The sequence below is a fragment of the Ambystoma mexicanum genome, chromosome 10 (genome assembly GCF_040938575.1).
Source record: "Ambystoma mexicanum isolate Mex_15411 chromosome 10, UKY_AmexF1_1, whole genome shotgun sequence".
NCBI lineage: Eukaryota > Metazoa > Chordata > Amphibia > Caudata > Ambystomatidae > Ambystoma > Ambystoma mexicanum.
This window is the reverse complement of record NC_090932.1, coordinates 860,957,836-860,978,450: the sequence shown is the minus strand read 5'-3', so window position 1 is coordinate 860,978,450 and position 20,615 is coordinate 860,957,836. Positions and strand designations below refer to the sequence as shown.

General features: G+C 44.5%; 1 protein-coding gene across 7 annotated transcripts in view; it reads left to right on the top strand.

The window, feature by feature from the left end:
• The window catches only part of PHC3 (polyhomeotic homolog 3), a 1,926,480-nt gene that overhangs the window by 215,278 nt on the left and 1,690,587 nt on the right, over window positions 1–20,615 (top strand). For all 7 annotated transcript variants that reach the window (XM_069618558.1, XM_069618559.1, XM_069618556.1 and 4 more), the window contains exon 3: window positions 4,396–4,554. In XM_069618558.1, the coding sequence (XP_069474659.1) occupies window positions 4,396–4,554 (159 nt within the window). The remainder of the gene's footprint in view (window positions 1–4,395; window positions 4,555–20,615) is intronic.

Below are 20,615 nucleotides of genomic sequence, written 5' to 3'. Positions count from 1 at the left end.
ATTCCAGGATTGCATCTTGCAGGACTTTATAGGAGGTTTTACAGCTGGAAGGCTGAGTCCCTTCTGAAGAGTGATCTGCAAGCAATGTATTTCACCCAAATTCTTTCTCCTACTTGTTGAAATAAATCTTCAGGATTGTTGCTGTGCATAATTCATTGTGAACTGCCACAGAGAGAAATAGGACAAGACAGGTTGACTGCTAGCATTTTTCTAGTTCCTCCACCAATTTGTTGAGAATATTCTCCAGAATGGCCTATTCTCCTTTTGCTCCCATCTCCACTGACTCCCATTGTGTCTTCCAAGGGTTCCTAGGTTGGGTGAAAAGCCGCCTAAGGCTCCATTTGGGCCACAGTAATTTGTTGTTCTTACTCTACCCCAGTCACACTTTCATTGGCAACTTGCAACAATGATATAGAAGGTCGAAGTCTCATCAGTAGGGGTTAAAACTACTTAAAGGTGTTTCTTATTGGCTAAAAAGTCCCACTGACCCATGATGCCTGAGGTGAAATTGATGCAAGAAGCAGGGTCAGCATCTGTTCTGGAAGGTTGCTAGGAAGCTGAACCCTACTACATTTGAATCCCAGCAGGTCTTACTTGTGTCCTCCCAACGTGGAGCCCTCATGCCAAGTCTTTCCTAGTTATTCTCCACATACTGCTGGGAGATTGCAGCAGGTCTTCTGAACTGGTGGTACTGGATGTTGTGCTCTGGTCTTCATTAATGGTAGAACTACTCGTGCCTGTTGGACTTTGCAAAAGGAAACTGGTGGTTCCCCAGAAATGCAGGAGATCAGAACCAGTGAGCCAGTCTGACCAAGCCTGAGGAGTGTTGATCCCAATGTCTGGGCTGTTGATTCTACTTAGCCGGCGAGGAGCAACAATATGCAGATGCTTCACTGGATTGACGCAGTATTTATTTTGCAGTAATCTTAACTGAAAACACAAATCGGCCTCTTCGTTCAGATCACCCACCAATTGGTGCTTCTTGCAGCCCTATGGTGGATTCTCCTGGTTCGTAGAATCTGGGCCCCAGTCAACTTAATATCCTTCTCCTCTCCATCGCGATTTACTAACGGTAAAGGAACCTAAACACAGGACATCTTCTCTGTAGTTTTCAATAAAGTCTCTGGGGATGGGCAAAACTAAACATTTTCAGTAAACTCCCAAAATTCTCTGGACAGATGAAAGTCACCTGTTGCAGCGTAGTCTTCCAATGCGGTACTCCTTTCTGGAACTGTCTGTCATTCTGAGTGCAGAGAATTTATGTGGCCTGCACTTCTTTCTTGCTGTCAGATTCTTCTCATCCTGGTTTGTGGGAAACTCTTCCTCTTGTTGTCGCTGGGCCTGGGTGTGCTTGCATTTTATGCCTGCCCCATGGCAGAATGTTTCCAGGCCAGTACCGAGATTTGCCACCAAGGATGGGGCCACTTGAGTTGTCTTGTGGGTTATGTTTGATGCTGCACTTTCTTCCCTGCTTGCCAGCCTATGTGAATTGTTGTGACAATTTCACGCCTAAGGGTATTTGTACTGTCAGTCCTAGACTCTCTCCTTCTTTCTCTCTCTCTCCTTTTTACCTCCTTTCTACATCCTCGAGGCTTCGCAACATGCTCTTGCCTTCACCCCATTCCCCACTCGCACGTTTCAGTTGTAAGCTGTCTGTACCCGTCTCTCCCTTCCTGTTCTTCAAGCTTCTCTTTTTTTTTATTATTCTCTCTCTGTCCCATTCTGTATGTCTTCTAAACACAACCTGGTCTTCCCTCTTATCCTTGGTTTTTTTCTTCCCCCTTGAAATCACCTCCTCTCTGTTCCCTCATCTCCTAGTGTTGTTTCCCACTTTCTGGTTCATTGCCACCTCCTTACCTTTAATTGTAGCATTCTCCTTCTTTGGTCTTCCTGCTGCACTTCTCTTTTCCACCTCGTTCAACCTTCTCCAGGTGCTTTCCCACCCAGCCTTATCACTCTCCCTTTTTCCTCTCTATCCCTCCTCTTTGACTTTCCCTACAGCCTTCCTCACCTTTCTCCAGTTCTCCAATAAAGGTTTCAAGTGCCTCTCCTTCTCTGGCCTTTTTTCTTTTTATAATGGTTAGGCCCCATCCACCAGAAATCACCAGTGCTTAACTGTGTGCCTTGTTTATTTTGGTCTCAATTTCATATTGGTGGATTTGAAATGTTCTGACTTCCCTGCTGCTGTCCAGGCACAGACTCCATTTTTTGCTCAAGGCAGACCTTTAAGGGTGGGCACCATATTGCTTTTCCAAAAGCCCAAGACCTTTAGCGGAGCTCCTGCTTCCAGTACCACTGAACTCCTTGGTCTGCTTCCACCTGCGGCTTTTCTCCGTGGCGCGGTCGTGCATGATGGTCACGTGCTGTGATGTACCCGAGTACTCCTGTATCTATACTGTATCAGAGAGATTGTCTGCCTCAATATTCCAAAACTGTTGAACTCACTTGGCGTAATGCTGTTAAGTTCACTTATTGCCACTGCTGAGCTTATAACTAGGGGCAGAACACCCTCCGGGAAAATAATGTTTCAGGATAGTTATCATTGAGTTCCAGACCTGGTTTACAGCTTTGGGGGTTTCCCGCGGCTATTATGTCTCACCAGGTTGGGGGGTCCCTCGTTGAGCGACAGGCATACTTTTAGGAATCAGATGAGAAGCCCCTGACACACTTTTGGGGTGTAGTGGGCCCAGTCAGGTGTTTCAACATACTCTGCCACCGGGCACAGCAGCACTTAACTGACAGCAGCAGTCAGGCCCAGGGCTTTCCTCAACTCTCAACCCAAATGTCAGACTGGGGACTTTGTTGCAATACCCACAGTATGATGGAACTCTGCATAAGGCTTTTCTCTGGAAGGACCATATTTGTGGTGGCACATAGGCTAAAAAAGGCATGGGTCGGGGAAGAGGTAGACCTTTAATGGGATTTGGCTTACAGCGATGGGAGCAGGGACACTTGCCGCTTTTTGAGTTTGATGAAGTATTGTGGTCTTTCCTACTGCTATGATATTAAATTAAGTAATATCACCAAACTCGGAGATGGTGAACATTAAATTGATCCAAATAAAATCTGAGGAATTGACTACACACAGCCTTTGACCCTGATGGCCACACAGTAATAGCCACAATGAACATGAATGAAAGAAACATTTAATATGTGAAAAAAATGTAACGCATCTCACTGAGGCAGATTTAACAGTATTTTAGTTAGAATTATATGTATTTGGTTTCCCCCATTATGTACCAGGGGACTTCTAAATGTGATTTTGTCTTGCTAGCAAAATTAAGGTGCTACACATTGATGCTAGGGGAGGATAAACTGACAGTAATATGAGTTGTACTGTCATCAGTGGAGGCTAATTATTTTTCCTGCATTCTGCCAGTAATATCATGGGAACATCTGCCATCATCGGTCAGAGAAAGAGATGCAGCCCTATAGACCAGGGTTGCCTAGCTTTTCTATTGTCTTTCACTATCGGTTTCTTTCCACCAGCCTCACTCCACCCTTCTCCCTTCTTTTGTCCCTTCTCCTGTTCCCCTTAACACTTTTATGCAGCCTCATGATGGTCAGTGCTATACAAAAATATATTTAATGTGACAATGATGTACTCGTATGCCAGTTGATGAACGGTGCATCCATCATACGCCATGGGTGTCAGCATAATATGATATGTCACTGAGCGAGGGATCTAGCTATTACATGCAAGAGGTTCAGAGGTGCTGTATTCATATGCAAGTGGCCAACATGTGCAGTGGTCACGGGCTTGATGGTCCGAGGGCGCAGTCATGTGCAAGGGTTGCTGCACAGTCTTCTGATTCAGATCCTGTTCTGCACCCCTCATCTCTTCCCTGGTAAAAAAAATCTTTAATGGTTCTCAAATGTCCTGAGTTCCAGGGATGCTGACTGAGCCATGCATTTCGTCTCAGCATGTCAAGAGAATGAGGGAGTTACACAACTCCCCCTACCCCTTTCTTTCCTATTATACTTCTCTCAGGTTTGATACATTATGGTGGGAAGAAGAGTTCCTACCTCCTGTCCCCTTTTGGCTCCTCAGCAGTCAATATGAGGTAGTTGAAAGGCTAGTATTGGTACATGTGGCAAGAGCTCTAGAGTACAGACAGGCTCTTTGATAGCCCTCTCCGTCATTCCAGCCGAATGGTGTGCAGACAGAGGCATTGCAATTTAAGTAATCGAAGATGCAGTTGAGTCCTGTATCCTAATGGTTGTTAATCTGAATCACTTGATAATGTACACTATTTGTTCATACCATATAACTTCGGGAGGAAGGCATTCAGTGGCAATGCATGTTTACATGGATTGACGATTTATCATTAATTGTTGGCTTTGATGATGAAGAGAAGAAATTGTTAACGTCATTTATTTTAATGCTTTACTTAGGTAATCCAGCAAGCATTGCATCGGCCATCCAACTCGGCTGCTCAGTACCTACAGCAGATGTATGCGGCACAACAACAGCATATAATGTTGCAGTCAGCTGCTGTTCAACCACCTCACATAGGTTGCACTCCGTTACAAAGTCTTGCAGCTATTCAGCAGGTAATACTGAAATGAGAGATCCATGAGTTTGGACTGACTTTATTGTATATCAAAGAGAATTGATTTCAGCCAAACATTGGCATGGGAATTGTTTTCGCATAAATGTTTGCATGCACAGTTAATTTAAATGTTTATGAAATGTTTTTTGGCAATTCCCTTAGATTATATGTTACATTGGGCAATCCTGTGTGCATATATGTTTTAATGCTTCTGTGTGCCCTTTTCTCAGTGTGGCCATACTGGAGACCTCAGGCATTTTTGTTTATCCGAGCCCTGGAGATGGGGAATATCTGTATGAACGGGGCTATGAAACTTGACTCCCCATAATTCCTTGTTCCTGGTGTAGATCCAATGTGGCAGGATCCTGGAGACTTAGCAGCAGTGTTAACAGGCAGAACCTTTAGTTAAGTGCCTGTGAGCGTGTCTGTGCCCCTGTGTATGAGAGGGTGTGAATGTGTGTAAGTGTGCGTGTGTGTTGTGGTGTGTACGGGGGCAAGGCTGATTAATTACGTGGCAATGCAGACATATATTATGGGCACCACTGTGATGAAAGTGATTTCAAGTGGCACTGCTGACATGTATTGGGGGCACAAACATCATGAATGTCGATTAATGTAACAATGCTCATATAAGTTGGATACACCAGTGTGAGGAACATTATTGAAAGTGAGTATATTGACATATATCAGGGGCACCAGTGTCGTGAACATGAATCAAAGTGGCAGTGATTACATATAGTGTGGCTACAACCATTAGCAAAGCATTGAACAGTGACAATGAAGACTTGTACTATTGACACCAGCATCATGAAAGCCTTGTACTGTGGATATGGTGACATTGTACTGTGGGCACCCACATGATGAAAGCATTTTACAGAGCGCCTGGACATCATGCAAATTGCAGGGGTGCACTATAAATCAACATAAATAACAATGCCAATGATGATGTGTAGTGCGGACACCACAAAGTGTCTTACATTGGCAATCATGACACATAGGGCCAGATTCGCAAAACATTTTTGGCGCAAGTGACAAGATCAGCGAGTAAATCTCATCACTTCTGCTTCAAACGTTTTGCCCTATTTTCAAAGGCATCTGAATATGCTCATCATTGATGCACACATTCAGATGCCCTTTACCACCCCATATGCGCAACTAAGCAACATAAGGAGGGCATTTGTGGGCATTTCAATATGCATCCCAAATTCACAAATTTTATCTACTTTGAAATGCTCAGTAATGAGTGTCACAAATGGCCTTAAGACATTCATGAATTCGACAAATGGTGCAAGGGTTTTTATTTTGACAATTGCAAAGAATGGACATTGAGGATTTTTGGATTATAGATTAGTTCGACTAAGCCTCCTGTGGCTCCCTCCACCTTAACCCACGCTTCTCTAGCACCAAAGGTTTGCGTGCATTCTAGAAATCAGTAACCCCTACTGTCTAATTGATCCTCTTTATCATGGGAGATCCTAATGACCAAGGTCTTTTTTAACTGACACCCTCTGGTGCTTCCTAAGGGTTCCCTCCTATGGATCTCCCACAAGAATGTGTTCAAACTGATACCTTTAAGTTTTTCAAACATTCCCCCTTTCTTGCTCTCACTCCCCTTTCACTCCTTTCCCTGGTCTTATGCCTCCTTCCTCCCCACTGCCTCTCATTTCCCCTTTCTCTCTCCTGTCGTCTCTTCTCAGCTCCTACTCCTTTCAGTCTTCACGCTCCCTCTCCTCTCTTCCTCTCTCACTTGGTCTCCTCCCACCTTAGTCTCCTCTCCAGTCCCTCTGATCTTCTCACACTCCTTTCTATCCCTATTGCTTCCCTCCTGCTACTACTCCCTCCAACATCCACCCTTCTGCTTTTCAACTCCTCCTCTTCTCTCACCCTCTCTACCTCTATGCCCTCTCTCCATCTCTCTCAATACTACCTATTTGCCCTCTATACACTGCTACCTCTTTCAGCCTTCTCACCTAACACTAACTCTCACATATACTCTAACAATCACAGCTACACTCTTTCCACTTGGTACCACTTTGTCACACAGTCTCACCTGCACTCCTATCCGTTTTCTCCACAGACGCTTCAGCACTCTGCACTACCTTCTATCCTTCACCTGCACTCTTGAGCCACCTCCACACCGTTTGATCTCACCCAAACACCTTTTGCACTGTCTGGCATCTACCAGTTTTTTATAATCGTCACTTCTTACTTCTGCCCTTCACTCCTTTGGGTCTGTATTCCTCCTGATTCTGGCCGAATTTAAACTTGTCCTTTCTGCAGAGTTGGGTCATCCGCATGTACCACTGCATAAACCCCTCTTAGCTCTGCCCCCTTTTTTTTTTAGATCGCAGCAGTTTGAGCAACAGTCTTTGTTGGGTGTCAGTTCAGTGACCTACTTGCACTCAGCTGCGATAAGTAATGTTCCACTCATCTTTGATGGACAGCGCCAGAGTGTCAGAATCTGTATTGTTTCCATCAGTGTACTTCCACAGTCCCCTGGGCTATCCCCATACTGCAGTGCATAGGGTTCTTGAAGTCCTCAAATTGACACAAAGAAACCAGGCCAGAATTGAGTGTGCAAGGCATTGGGTGATGGACAGTGGTTCCAGAAACAGGCAAGGTACTTGTAGGGCGTTCCAGGACTGGGCCCCACCCAACTCCCTCGCCCTACCTCTTGGGTGGGATTGGCTCTGGCAAATGGCCTGGTAGGTCGTGCGGTTTCCCTGTTCCCCCCCTGATAGGGTTAAGCCCCTGACCCTGTCGTATGAGGCACATTCCTCTGTGCCTGTTTGAAACAGGGGCAGAGGGGGGATGTAAAGTATGACAGGGTAATTTCTGACCCTGTTATGCATTTTTCTTTAAGTGAGACAGCAGCTGTATAAATTGCTGCTGTCTCACTTTCTTTTCTATCCTCCAAACAGGTATAGACATGACATGCTTTTTTAAAAATAAAATGTACATTTCACAATGACAAGCTCTTTAAATGCCTGTCACATTGACACAAGCTCCCAGCACCCAAGTTGGTGATGGGAACCTGTCATACATTAGTATGTGCAAGAGTGCTGTGCTTCTGCACAGCCCCCACGAAATGTGCATGTCACCATTGTACATGAGGTGACCTGCACAATTTTTAAAGTGTGGCGCAAGTGAAAAGGAAAATGCTTGTTCTGAGCATTTTTTTTTTTACCTACGCCACTCTGAGAATCCACCCCATAGCATGGGAAAAAGCTCTTGAAAGTCTTTTACAGTGGCACTGATAACCTGTAGTGTGGGAACTAGCATCATTAAACTGTTTTATGGCATGTATAAAACAATGGATCAGGGCGAACCAGGTTACACAGCAGAACACACTGACAATTTGATAGGGTTTATAACAAAACAACTTTCAACACAAGATAGAAGTTAAGTATTACACAGGATAACATAGCCAACAAAAACATTTCAAGGGAGGTATTTTAGAACAATATTGAATTAAACATGTCATGCCTGGTGGGTGTGGTGGAACAAATATACACAAAGAGTCAACACAATAGTGTTTCCCCCTGTTTCAATGTAGATAGCTCCGAGTATAACAGGCTTTATCAGGAACAGGAATTGTGGTCTGTGTTCTTCACAGCCTGTGGTCTAGATCTATAGCAAAACAAGATTTTTTTATTGGCCCCAATAGGTAGTGCATTCCTGTAGTCCAGTCTGGATAAGATTGTGGCTTTGGCGATAATGGTTCTCTTTTGTTTACTTAGTAAAGGTCTGATGCGGCTGAGCAGTTTTTGGTGGTATCAGCAATTGTGCTTCAGATGTTGCGTGTGCTTCCGCTCCTAAGGATGCTTGCAGGTAGACACCTAGTGTCTTGACCTTATCAGAGACCCTTACATTTGTGTCTTTGTTCTTAAAGGTGGTGTATTCTGTGTCTAGCTTAGCTATTGCCTGTTGTGATCTAAAGATCATGAGCTCATTCTTGCTTCCGTTGAGGCAAAGCCAATTTGTCATCATCCAGGCTTCGATGGAGCTGTAGATGCAAGCAAGCTTATTATTGTCAGCGGTATGACAGCCGGACAGTTCGATGACAAGTTCACCACCTGCCACTGGTTTGAGTGCGTGCATGCAAAACTAAACAATGAATTAGGTTTCAATCCTGGTGTACACCTCCGTCCACTTGGTAAACCACTCACTGAACTCAGGACCAGGGTTCCCGCCTCATCATCAGTATTATTGTTACCCCTCTACAGTACTGAGCGTATTTTGCATTTGTTTGTATTCATCATTTTTTGTCGGATCAGTTTACTAGTCCTGCCCACTTAGACATGCCAAACAGTATTCCACTATGTTATTTCGTTTTACTAAACACAGACTTGTATTATTTGGCACTGAACTCATTCAAACAAACGGAATATAAACATGGGTCTCTATTCCAGTGATTGGCTTACCTACAGTATCAAAGCCTTCTCTTTATCTACTTTACTACCTAGGATGCAATTGTTTAGACACCTACTTTGTGTGGTGGTGTTTGTTAGGTTTTCAAGAGCACAGAATTCCCTGTCATGCTGGTAGGATTGTGTATAGGATGCACTTCTGGAAAAACCTCAATCATTTGGGCCAAGAAAATGGGCCTCATTACAAGTAGGCTGGTGCAGAATGAACGTGCCGGAATTACGTATACCGGCATGTTTCCGCACCAGCTAACTACGAGTTTGCTGGTGAGGCGGCGGAATGACCTCCACCTAAAAGTTGGAGGTCATTCTGCCACCTTACTGACAAAAATAGCTGGTATTAAAATGCACCAATAATATCAGAAACGCCCGGAGTTGAACAGTCACCTGGCACTCGTAATCTGGTAGACAGATATACCACCAGGATACCGGCAAACTTATAATGATCCCCAATGTTGGTTAATATTCTCCTGCCAGCAAATGACCCTATTTGATCGTTTGATTTTGGGTCCCTCATAAAGTTATGGCAAGCCGATCTTTTTCATTCTAAATGATTTGTCATGCTGATAAAAGCACAAGGCTCCATTACAGTGAATGTGTATTGTGAGGTGGTCAGAGTTAGGAGTCGGAAACAGTTTGACTTTGTCGCAAATACTTTTATTTAAATAATAAAGGGGTTGGGAAACCACCTCACTAGCCCTAACTTTGAGGGTTTCCCTACCTCAACCAAACTATCTAGTGGACCCGTGCTTGTTTGGATGTCCCAAAATTTAAGTACACTGTCGTGTGTCAAAACCCTAATCTGACCCTCACACTCTATGCTTGAAAATCTACTATAAAAGGGGGAAAATAAAATGTACTTGGCTGCTCCTCTGCAGCCTTCTGCCATTCTTTCCCACAAAGTTCTGTTAATGAAAAGCTCAAAATGAAGAAAATTCCATGAATTCAAAGTATGGTTTAGTCACTATCGGTTGAAGTAGGTAATGTCAGGTGGGACAATCCTCTTCCCCTGGCCTTTCCAAACTTTAGTGCTACCATACAAAATATTTGGTACTTCAAGTTCAAAAGCAACTCCGAAATGCCAAAGAGACAATCCTCATCCCTGGTCCTATGTCTGCTGTAACGAACATTGGGTAATGTTCACTTTCAGTGCCAGAATCGCGCTAGTGTCACAAGGTACCAGGACGAGGAAGAGTATGAGTTTGTTAACAAGTACTCTTATATTTTCTTTTTATTTTTTTTATTGATATAGATGATTATATCAATTTTTCAATAGAATTTACATAATTAAAACATATTAAAAATCCACTTGACAATAAAGAACTTTATACAATGATTGCAAAATACAATTACAAGTTAAAATAGTTTGATGATAATCCGAATAACAATAATTGTGTTAACTGTCATGATGTGATAGAATGGAGTTAAATACATTGATCTTCAAGCTTAAGTTTTATGCTGGCTTTGCTTATAGAATCTAACATATTTGATAATGATCATCTCAATTCGTAAATAGCAACGTAATCCAAATAACATACACGGTTCATATATACAGTACTTAATTGCATGATCATAGTACATTAGAGATCAAACATGTTAGTTCACATGAAAACAGTTTGAGTATAAGATCCATGTCACCGAATTAAGCAATGGTATCGAGTTACAACTTGATTCTGCGAGTTGATCTATAATAACCAGTTACAAATAGCCAGATGTCAACTCTGGGCTATTAATTCAAAGATAGCGCATTTAAGTAATTCACAGGGGCAATTCAGATGCTAGTGCATGGAGTGGAAAGAATAAGTTGCCATCTGACATTTACTTCAAGCTCTCCAAGATAGTTAAAATGTTTGGAAAAGTACTTTTTTCTTTCAAGAGAGAGTGCAGGAGACTGCATTATTAGGTGTCATAGAGTCTCTTTGTGATCATTTTTATGGCAATAGCGACAAATATTGATTTAGAATGGATTGTGTCCTCCCACGTATTCCTTAGCTTTGATATTCCCATATCCAGCTTCCTGTTTCGGAATTTCTTTTCCAGTAGAGGGTGCTGCGCGTCGATGTCTGTCAAGTCGATGTCCCTCGGAGGCTTCCGTCTCGACCACAACTTCATCACAGGTATTAGTAGTCGAGCGCAGCGTCCGTTGCTCCGTTTTTCTACGCTTCATGAGCTTCGGGAACGTAACGCTCGGTTCTGTCAAGAAATCGAAGCACTTTGAGTTTTTCTTGTGCAAAATCCTTCAACCCTTCAATCGAGATGGCCTCTTAATCGGCTCCATCTACGCCGCATCTGGCTTTAAAAAATGCTGAGATTGTGGGGCAAAGATGTCCTTGAGAGACCCACACAGGGTCTGTCTGTGGTGCCTTTGGGCAGAGCAACCATGTTCAGAATGTGAAGAGTGTTTGTCGATGGCGGCGAATGCCTTAAGAGAGCGCAGAGTGAAGTTGGAGAGAGGTAACCATTACCCCTAGCAAATGCACATCAGATGAGTCGAGACCGTCGTCTCCTCGACGTAAAAAAACACTCCCATTCACTATCTCTGAGCGGATCGCACCATTCATCCGCTTCGAGGCATAGTAAGAAAAGGCATCATAGATCGTCTTCCACCTCATCCTCCAGTTCACTGCAGAGAGTTACATGTCCCACCAATCACAGTTCCATGGCTCAGTGGGAGGATTTCCGTAAAAAAATGCTAAAGGTGTTTGAGAACGCGGCCTTGCCCTCTCAGAGACACCTAGAGGCGATACCCCAGGAGAACAACCTGGTAGACATAAAACCAGTGAGTCTTCCACCTCGGCAAAACAAACTCCTCAAGAGCGTGAAACACCCTTAAGTCGAGAAAAAGCTGTGGTGATGTACAAGACATTGTCACTATTGACTCGGATGTCAAAGCCGAAGACTGCATCATCATCGCCTTCGGAGACTCCGTCGAAGGAGAGGCCATCAATGCCTAGAACGTTGACCACCTCAATGCTAGTCTGTTCAATACCCTCAACGACGTAATCGAAGACGTCTGTGAGTCGTTTCTATCTGTGACCTTGAAGCCAATCACAAATCCATCAAGGCAAATGACATCTACATCGACGATTACTAGTATTTCTCCACCTGTAGTGACTGCTATTGCCCCTTCTTCATTGGAAAAGAGCTACATACCTCTGTCCCGTTCAGATTACTTCAAAACCTTATCCTCTATTTATGAGGAGGGAGAGGATTCTGATGCAGAAAGACCCTTTGGTCTGCAGTGTGGGAGGCCTCCCATACCTGACAAACTGATCTCAGAAGAGGTTAGATTGAAAGACCTGCAAGACTCCTTACAGGAAGCAAGTGGGATTGATACTTCCCCAGAGGTTGATTTCAGTAGGCCGGAACCAGGGGATCATGCAGACAGGAATTACAGGACACTTATGAATAGGGTGATGGAATATATGGGGTGGTCTAGGCCCACACCTGTATACGAGCAAGATGACCATACTGACATACTTGATAAGGGACCACAAGAGACATACTTGATAAGGGAACACAAGAAGATCCTATCGTCCCTTTTCGCAAGGCCTTACAAAAGAAGGTGTCTGCAAACTGGGAAACGCCGGAGGTGATCCCTGCAGTCAGCAAAAGACTGACAGGAAAATATAGGGCATCAGCTGCAGATCCCCTATATTTGTCAAAACACCCGACCCTAGAAAGCCTAGTTGTGCAAGCTGCAACATTTTCAGGAAAACAGATTGTATACGCTACAATCCCGCAGGACTGTGATGATAATAAGTTTGATGCCATGGCCAAGAAAGTTTTCTCGGCATGCAGCATGGCCTTTAAAGTCTGCTAATGCCACATGCACGATGGCAAGATTTAGCCACACCCTTTGGAAGTGTGTTTCAGTGGTGGCTGACCGTCTCCCTGAAGGGGAGGAGAGAGACTGTTTTTGAACATTGTCAAGGACTGAAAGGACGCGATGTGTGAGTCCCTCCAGACAGGTCTCAACTCTGTTGACTGCATCAGCAGAGCCATGGCGGCTAGTACGACAGTCCTCAGATTTGCGTGGTTGTGGAAGTCTGGATTTGCTCCTGACCTACAGTCCAGACTTCTAAATATGCTCTTTGACGCCAATCATCTATTTGGCAAGAAAGCTGATGACAGTTTGGAGAAGTTGCGTTACCTGCAGCGGAGAGGGACAAGGGTTGGTACGCCCTATATTTTCTAATTCCGAAAAAGGACAGGGGAATGAGACCCATCTTGGACTTGCGAGAATTGAACAAGTTCCTCAGGAAAGATAAGTTCAAGATAGTTACACTTTATCAGATCCTTCAGGCCCTCCAACTTCAGGATTGGTTGGTATCCCTGAACCTTCAGGATGCTTACTTTCATGTGCCAATACATCTCAAGCACAGAAAGTACCTGCGGTTCGCCATTGGCAACTCTCACTATCCGTTTTGGGTTCTGCCATTTGGGCTAACCTCCGCCCAAGGGTTTTCACAGAGCTAATGGCGGTTGTGGCAGCGAGTCTCAGGAGAAGGCGGATTCACGTCTACACCTACCTAGACCGAATGGTTGATCAGGGCTGGTTCCCCAGAGCAAGCTCTGGATCATCTAAACTATGTTTGCCACTTCCTCCACAGGCTGGGCTTCTCCCTCAACTTCAAAAAGTCCCAAATGATCCCATCACAAAGACTCCAGTTTATCAGAGCAGTCCTGGACACATCCCTGGGAAAAGCCTCGCCACCAGAGGAGAGGGCTTAAAGCATTGTTCAGATGGTGACGAAATTCCCAATATCTTCAAGCTTTCGATTTTCTGAGGTTGCTCGACCTGATGGCATCCTGCATCTTTTTAGTGCCTCAGGCCCGTCTCAGAATGAGATCTTTCCAGTGGGCTCTCAAGACCCAGTAGTCACAGTCCTCAGGAAAGATGTCAGATCTCCTTCAAATTCCGAACAGAGCCTTACTGGACCTTCAGTGGTGGGCTTATCGGGGAAAACATCTTGAAAGGAGAACCTTTTTGTCAACCATGGCTAGGGATAACAGTAGTGATGGACGCCTCACTCATGGGGTGGGGAGCTATACCAGCGATTTCACCATCAGCGGTCGTTGGTCTCCCATCGGAGTCCAAGCTACATATCAACCTTTTAGAGCTGAGAGCAATCAGACTAGCGCTGAAGGCTTTCCTGCTGTCTTTACAGGGAAAGAATGTCCTGATAATGACAGACAACCAGGTGGCCATGTACTTCCTCAACAAGAGAGGTGGTGTAGGGTCAATCCCACTGTGCTGAGAGGCAATGCAGCTCTGGTTTTGGGCAATAAAAGGAGTCTCTCTATCGGCAGTGTACCTAGCCGGAGAGAAGAACACGACAGCGGACGCTCTGAGCAGGCAGAGTGCAGTCTCCCACGAGTGGGAACTAGCTCAGGAAGTCCTTCAGGAGATCTTCACCCTTTGGGGAACCCCTCAAGTGGATCTGTTCACAACGAATGCCTAACAGGAAGTGCGAGCTGTACTGCTCCAGGGAATTTATCCCGGGAGGAGCTCTAGGGGACGCGTTTGTGGTGGTCTGGGAATTTCCACTCCTATACGTTTTCTCCAGTCCCCGTCATTCCTCATGTAATAAGGAGGTTAAAGAGGTTCAGGAAAACCATGATCCTAATTGCCCTGGATTGGGCCAGGAGAACGTGGTACCCGGACCTTCTAGACATGTCCATCTGTCCTCCAATTGGTCTTCCATAAAGAGAGGATCTACTCTCGCAAGAGGGGGTCAGGTTCTCCATACGGATATTGGGACTCTTAGCCTTCAAGCATGGTTTCTGAAAGGCTGAGGTACAAAGATTGGGACCTCCCGGATGACATAATGGAAATGTTGCTTTTGTCCAGAAGACCAGCAACCAAATCCTTATACTGCTGCCGTCGGAACAAGTTCTGCAGCTGGTGTAGGGACAAGAATGTTGACCCTTTTTCATGTAATACACCTATGGTGTTATCTTTCCTTTTGCACATAACAAATCTAGGGCTCCAGGTCAGCACAATTAAGGGTTACCTAGCAGTGCTGTCCATCTTCAAGCGCACAGCTAAGGAACCCTCATATTTTAAAATGCCCTCGGTAATTCAATTTTTGAAGGGGTTGAACAGTGTTTTCCCCCCCAACTCCTTTTCAGGTTTCTCTGTGGGACCTAAATTTAGTCTTCAAATTTCTAATGGGTACTCCTTTTGAACCCCTTCATTCATGCCCGTTGCCATTTCTTACCCTAAAAACTGTCTTTTTGGTGACAATAACTTCTGCCAGAAGGGTGAGTGAGTTACAGGCCTTATCCTGCAAACCTCCTCACACTGTCTTTCGTAAGTAGAAAGTTGTTCTGAAAGTGAACTCATTTCCACCCAAAGGTTGTTTCGGAATTTCATATCACCCAAAGAATAACCTGGCCTTCCTTTTACCCTCCTCCTCATCTGGGGAAAGAGGAAGAAAGGCTGCACAGACTTGACCCAAAGCGTGCTTACTTTCAATATTAGCAGACTAGCAAAACTAAGACAAACTGACCAATTATTTGTGGGATATACAGGGCATAACCTAGGCCGAGCCATCACCAAGCAAACCATTTCTAGATGGATCATTCTAACTATAGTAGAATGTTACAAATTGGCAGGTAAAGACCCTCTAGAAAATCTGAGGGCTCATTCATCCAGGGGTATCGCAGCTTCGTCAGCTCTTCAAAGTGGAGTTCCAGTAAAAGACATTTGTGCAGCTGCCACATGGTTGTCTGCACACACCTTTACAAGGTTCTATAGCTTGGATTCCTCCACTAGCCAAGAAACTAAATTCGGGAGGGTAGTATTGCATTCTGTGCATACTTAAACAATACATTTTGAATCCCTCCTCCTATATACATTACTGCTTTGGGAGTCTATCAAAGATAAGGGATACGTGGGAGGACAGAATCCATTTGAAGAACAAGTTACTTACCCATGGTAACCTTCTTTCGATTAGATGTTACTCCCACGTATTCCTTATCATCCCTTCCATCCTTCCCCGCAGTAAAACTTCCCTTGTAATTGCAGTCTGCGCTCTCTCAAGGTTAGTAACCGTCTCATCCTGGACAATGCCGAACACTTCAAAACAGAACTGAGCAACGGACGCTGCGCGCAACTACTTACACCCGTGATGATGTCGTTGAGACGGAAGCCTCCGAGGGACATCGACTCGACAGACATCGATGCGCAGCGCCCTCTACTGGAAATTGTTTTTCCAAAGCACCAAGCTGGATATGGGAATATCAAAGATAAGGAATACGTGGGACGAACATCCAGTCGAAAGAACGTTACCATGGGTAAGTAACTTGTTCATTTTCGCTGATCATTTTGCGATTAGCCATTAGGTCTCTTGTAGGCCATTGATTGAATCTTAAACGCAACAGTGCTGACCTATACATTGGTGAGGGATGCTTAAGCAGATATGGTTCCATGACTGAATTTTTTTTCTCCAAAGGATTTTCTATAAAATCCTTATATCGAAGGCATAGTCTCTGCGTTTCGATCCATTCCACCAGAAATATTTTCATGTTGGCTCTATCAGGATTTGAGACAAGTACATCAATGGTTACATCAGCACTGGCCAAAATGTAGTAAATACTCATTTTCCATTGCTTTACAAAGCTTTGGTCGGATAAGAATATATAATTAGACAATGTTTTTAATAACATGCCTGAATTTACTGCCAGAAGGCATTTTCTAAGTAAAGCACAGAGGTGCCATCGGAATGATCAATTTAGAGAAATCAACCCTAATTCATATCTAAGCCAAGTGACAGGTATACACTGAGGTCATTTTAGAACTTGTCTCCAATATTTCCCCTCCATCTTATGGAAGAATGCTTCAGGTAAAATGTCTCCTGTCCATACCGTACAATAGTACAGAAGTGACTTTTTGATTATAATAGGTCATAGCATGGCTTAAGGAAAATGTATCGTATTTGGCAAGGATACATTTTGTCTGTGATATAGCCGTGATTAGTTTTCTCTCCAAGGTCAGTAAATGGGCTTTCACTAAGTGTGGGGTTCAATATCAATAATCATACCGAAGTACGTATACTGGGTGACTACCACTATCTTTGCATTTATTTTCTCAAAACTTTATTAAATCACAGTCATCATCACGTAGCATCCGCGAGATCGATGCCTTACTTAGTGTTACATAGACAGTTTACTTTAGTCAATTTTACATGTTTGTGCTTAGGTTGCCGACTGCATATTTGCATACCTTAATCCAACATTGCTTATAACATTTAAACAGCTTTTCCCCGTAGGGGGTTAGGTACCACCTAAAACATATTTTGTATGCCGTTTCTCTGATGGCTGTGCATCTGGAAGTTTTCTGTGCTCTCCTCCAAATTTGAGCCCATTCTTCCTCCGTAATAAGTGTCCGCAGGTCCTTGCCCAATTGTCCATGTATGAAAGGTTGTCCCCCACTTGTGCCTTATCCAGCAGCCTGTACAGTCTCGATATTGCCCCTGTTACCTTACCCTCCTGTAGTTTAGCTCTAACCCTATCGGGGTCCTAGTGGCCTCCCTCTTAACCTCCCTTTGTGTTATCCAATGCCTGATATGTATATATGTATATCTTTCTTTTTCCCCTACGCCGAACTTCTGCTTGCATTACTCGAATAGTAACAAGTTTTCCCCTTCGAAAAAATTCCTTTAGGTGAATTGTTTGTGCCTGTCACCAATAATCCCAAAATCGTGTCTGCTTACCCAGGGTAAAGTCCTGATTATGTGCCAATTGTGTGAAGGGTCCTAGACCTGCTGTGATGCTGTGCCTCCTCAGCGCTCTGTCCCATCCCCTCACTGACACTTTGGTCGCTTCTAGCAGGTGGCCTTCTGCTCCTTTTAGCTCTTACTCGCAATGCATGTAGCGTTCCCAGTGGGGTTGTGACCCCCCCCCCTCCCTTGTTCGATTCCCGTTCACCCGCTTTGTGTCCTCCCCCATCCACTTCAACATAGGTGTGATTTGAGCAGCTAGGATGTACCTCTCGACATCAGGTACCCCCAGACCCTCAGGATTGGTGATCTCGTCAAGATACTCTTTTGTATTCTAGGTTTTTTCTGATGCCACACAAAGGCTGTAAGCTCTTTCTGTATCGCCTTACCTATATTGGAGGGATATCTACTGGGATGGAACTTACCTCGCATATCAGGTGGGGTAGCAGGGTCATTTTAAAGGCTGCAATGGTTGCGAACCAGGAGAGTTCTTGGGCGTCCCACCTATGCAGATCCTCCCGCAGTTGGGTGTTATATAGCCCTTTAGAAATCTTTTGCTAGGTGAATCCCTAGGTATTCAGTTGTCTCGCTTTCCCAAATCAGCCGGTATAGTGATCTCAGTGATCTCAGTGTATTAATCACCCCCTCTCCTTCCGTGATGTTTAGGGCCCTAGATTTAGAGAAGTTGATGGTGAACCCTGAGATCTTAGCAAATTCTTGTAACCTGTCAAGCACTTTTGGTACTGTGCTTATTGAATTGTTAGGGAAAAGCATTGTCATCAGAATATAGTGCTATTTTGTGTGCTCTCTCCAAAGGTCACCCCAAACACCTTTGTCCTGCCTTATTATTTTGGCGATAGGTTCCATTGCCATAGGAAATATTAGGGGGAGGAGAGTGGTCACCCCTGGCGCGTGCCCCTGCGTATTTTTATTTTAACCGTGGCTCTCCCATGAAGGTCGTTTTCGGGAGTTGAAAGTTCGCTTGAACCATCTTAATGAAGGTGGGGTCGCATCCAAATTTCTGCAGGACCAGCTTCAGATACGTCTAGTCTGTATTGTCGAAGGCCAGTTGTACGTCTAAAGCAGCTATGGAAAACCTCTGTCCCGTCCTAGTTCCCAGGTCTATTGTATCCACCGCCCACCTAATGTCTTGCGTATGTCTCCCTATTATAAACCCTGCTTGGTCAGCGTGGATTATTTTGGGTAGTACCTTCGACAGTCTTTTTTCAAGGATTTTGGCATACAGTTTGGCATCCGTGTTAAGCACTGAAATCGTCCGGTAGCTCGTGCAGTCTGTAGGGTCCTTACCTGGTTTAAGTAGTAGGACTGTAAGTGAGTTTCCCATGTCGAGTATAACCGTACCACTGTCTCTAATGTGGTTAGACAATTTTATTAGTGGGGCAAGTAGTTGATTATGGAATGTTTTGTAATACCCGTTCCCTAGTCTATCTGGTCCCGGGATTTTGTTAGGGGGTATGCCTGTTATAGCGTTGCTTACTTCTTGTGCTGTTAAGGGTGCCTGCAGTAGACTATTTTCGTCCTCTGAAATCTGGGTTAGGGTAATTTCCCCATGTAATTTATTTGTGCTTGTGGGTGGAGGTTTTCTTGTTTCAGAAGCCCATGATGAAATCTTTACATTATATTCAGGTTTCCCTCCTCTGATGTGCATAGCTCCCCTGTCTCATCTTTAAGCTGTACAATATAGTTTTGGGATCTTTGCTTATATAGTTTGGCCGCCAGGAATTTATTGGCCTTCCCTCCCTGAACATATGTCTTGCTTGGTGTTCAGTAATGATTGCGCAGTGCGGTCTGCTACGTGTGTTTCTAGCAGAGCCCTTGCTTTCCGGGCTGTTCGTAGCGATTTATGGGTTTGCCTAGTCTTATGTTGGGTTTCAGCTTCCAGTAGCTCTACTTCAAGTTTTTCTTTAAATAGCACCCTATCCCGCATGTGTGCTGTGGTTTGTGATATTAGTTCCCCCCAAACCACAGCCTTCCCTGCGTCCCAAATTACTCCCAAGTTTTGTTTCCCCGTTGTCATTTTCCTGAAAGTGGTTATTAATTACCTTTTCCATGTGCGACATAAGTGCCAGGTCTCTTAATATCATTTTGTTCAATCTCCAGTTTCTGCGGACCTCATGGGCGCCATTAACTGTCTCAGTCTGTACTAGAACTGGAACATGATTGGAGAGTTATCTAGCTCCTATTTCTACTTGTACACCTGGGGGATCAAGTTGGCTGAGACCAGTATCATATCGATTCTCGAATATCCTTTGTGAGCTGCTGAATAGTGGGTGAATTCTTTCACTTGCTTATGGAAGAATTTCCACGTTTCAACCACTTCCAAGTCCCTAAAGAATTTCCCCAGCGCCTGCCTATTCCTCCCATCTGCCGCGCTCGGCGGCAGCATTTTGTCCATGGCGGGAATCCATGACACAGTTAAAGTCTGCGCCAATCACTGTGACCCTCGCAGCAGCCCCCCAGATTCTTTAGAATTTCCCCTAGGTATCGGTCTTATTTTTCGTTTGGGGTGTATAAAGCTATTCATGTGTATTTTTGTTCTCCCAACGTGCCTCTCAGGAGGAGATACGGGCACTCCCGATCCATGGAGTGTTTCTTGAATAACGCCTTGGCCCCTAGATGTATGGCCACCCCCTTGGTTTTTTTCCCTCCTGAGGCATAATATTGTTTGGGGAACGCTCTATGGGTCATTCTTTTCTCATCTGTAGGGAGAAGGTGTTTTTCCTGCAGGAAAACAATTGACGCTTGCAGATCTAGCAGCCTCGTCCGGATTGATCAGGGCTTTACTTGCGAATTGAGGCCCTGTACATTGAGTGTTACGATTGTCAGCTCAGCCATATCCCCTGTTTGGGGTGTCCCTGATTTCGGCTATGCCTCCTCCTGTTATTAGA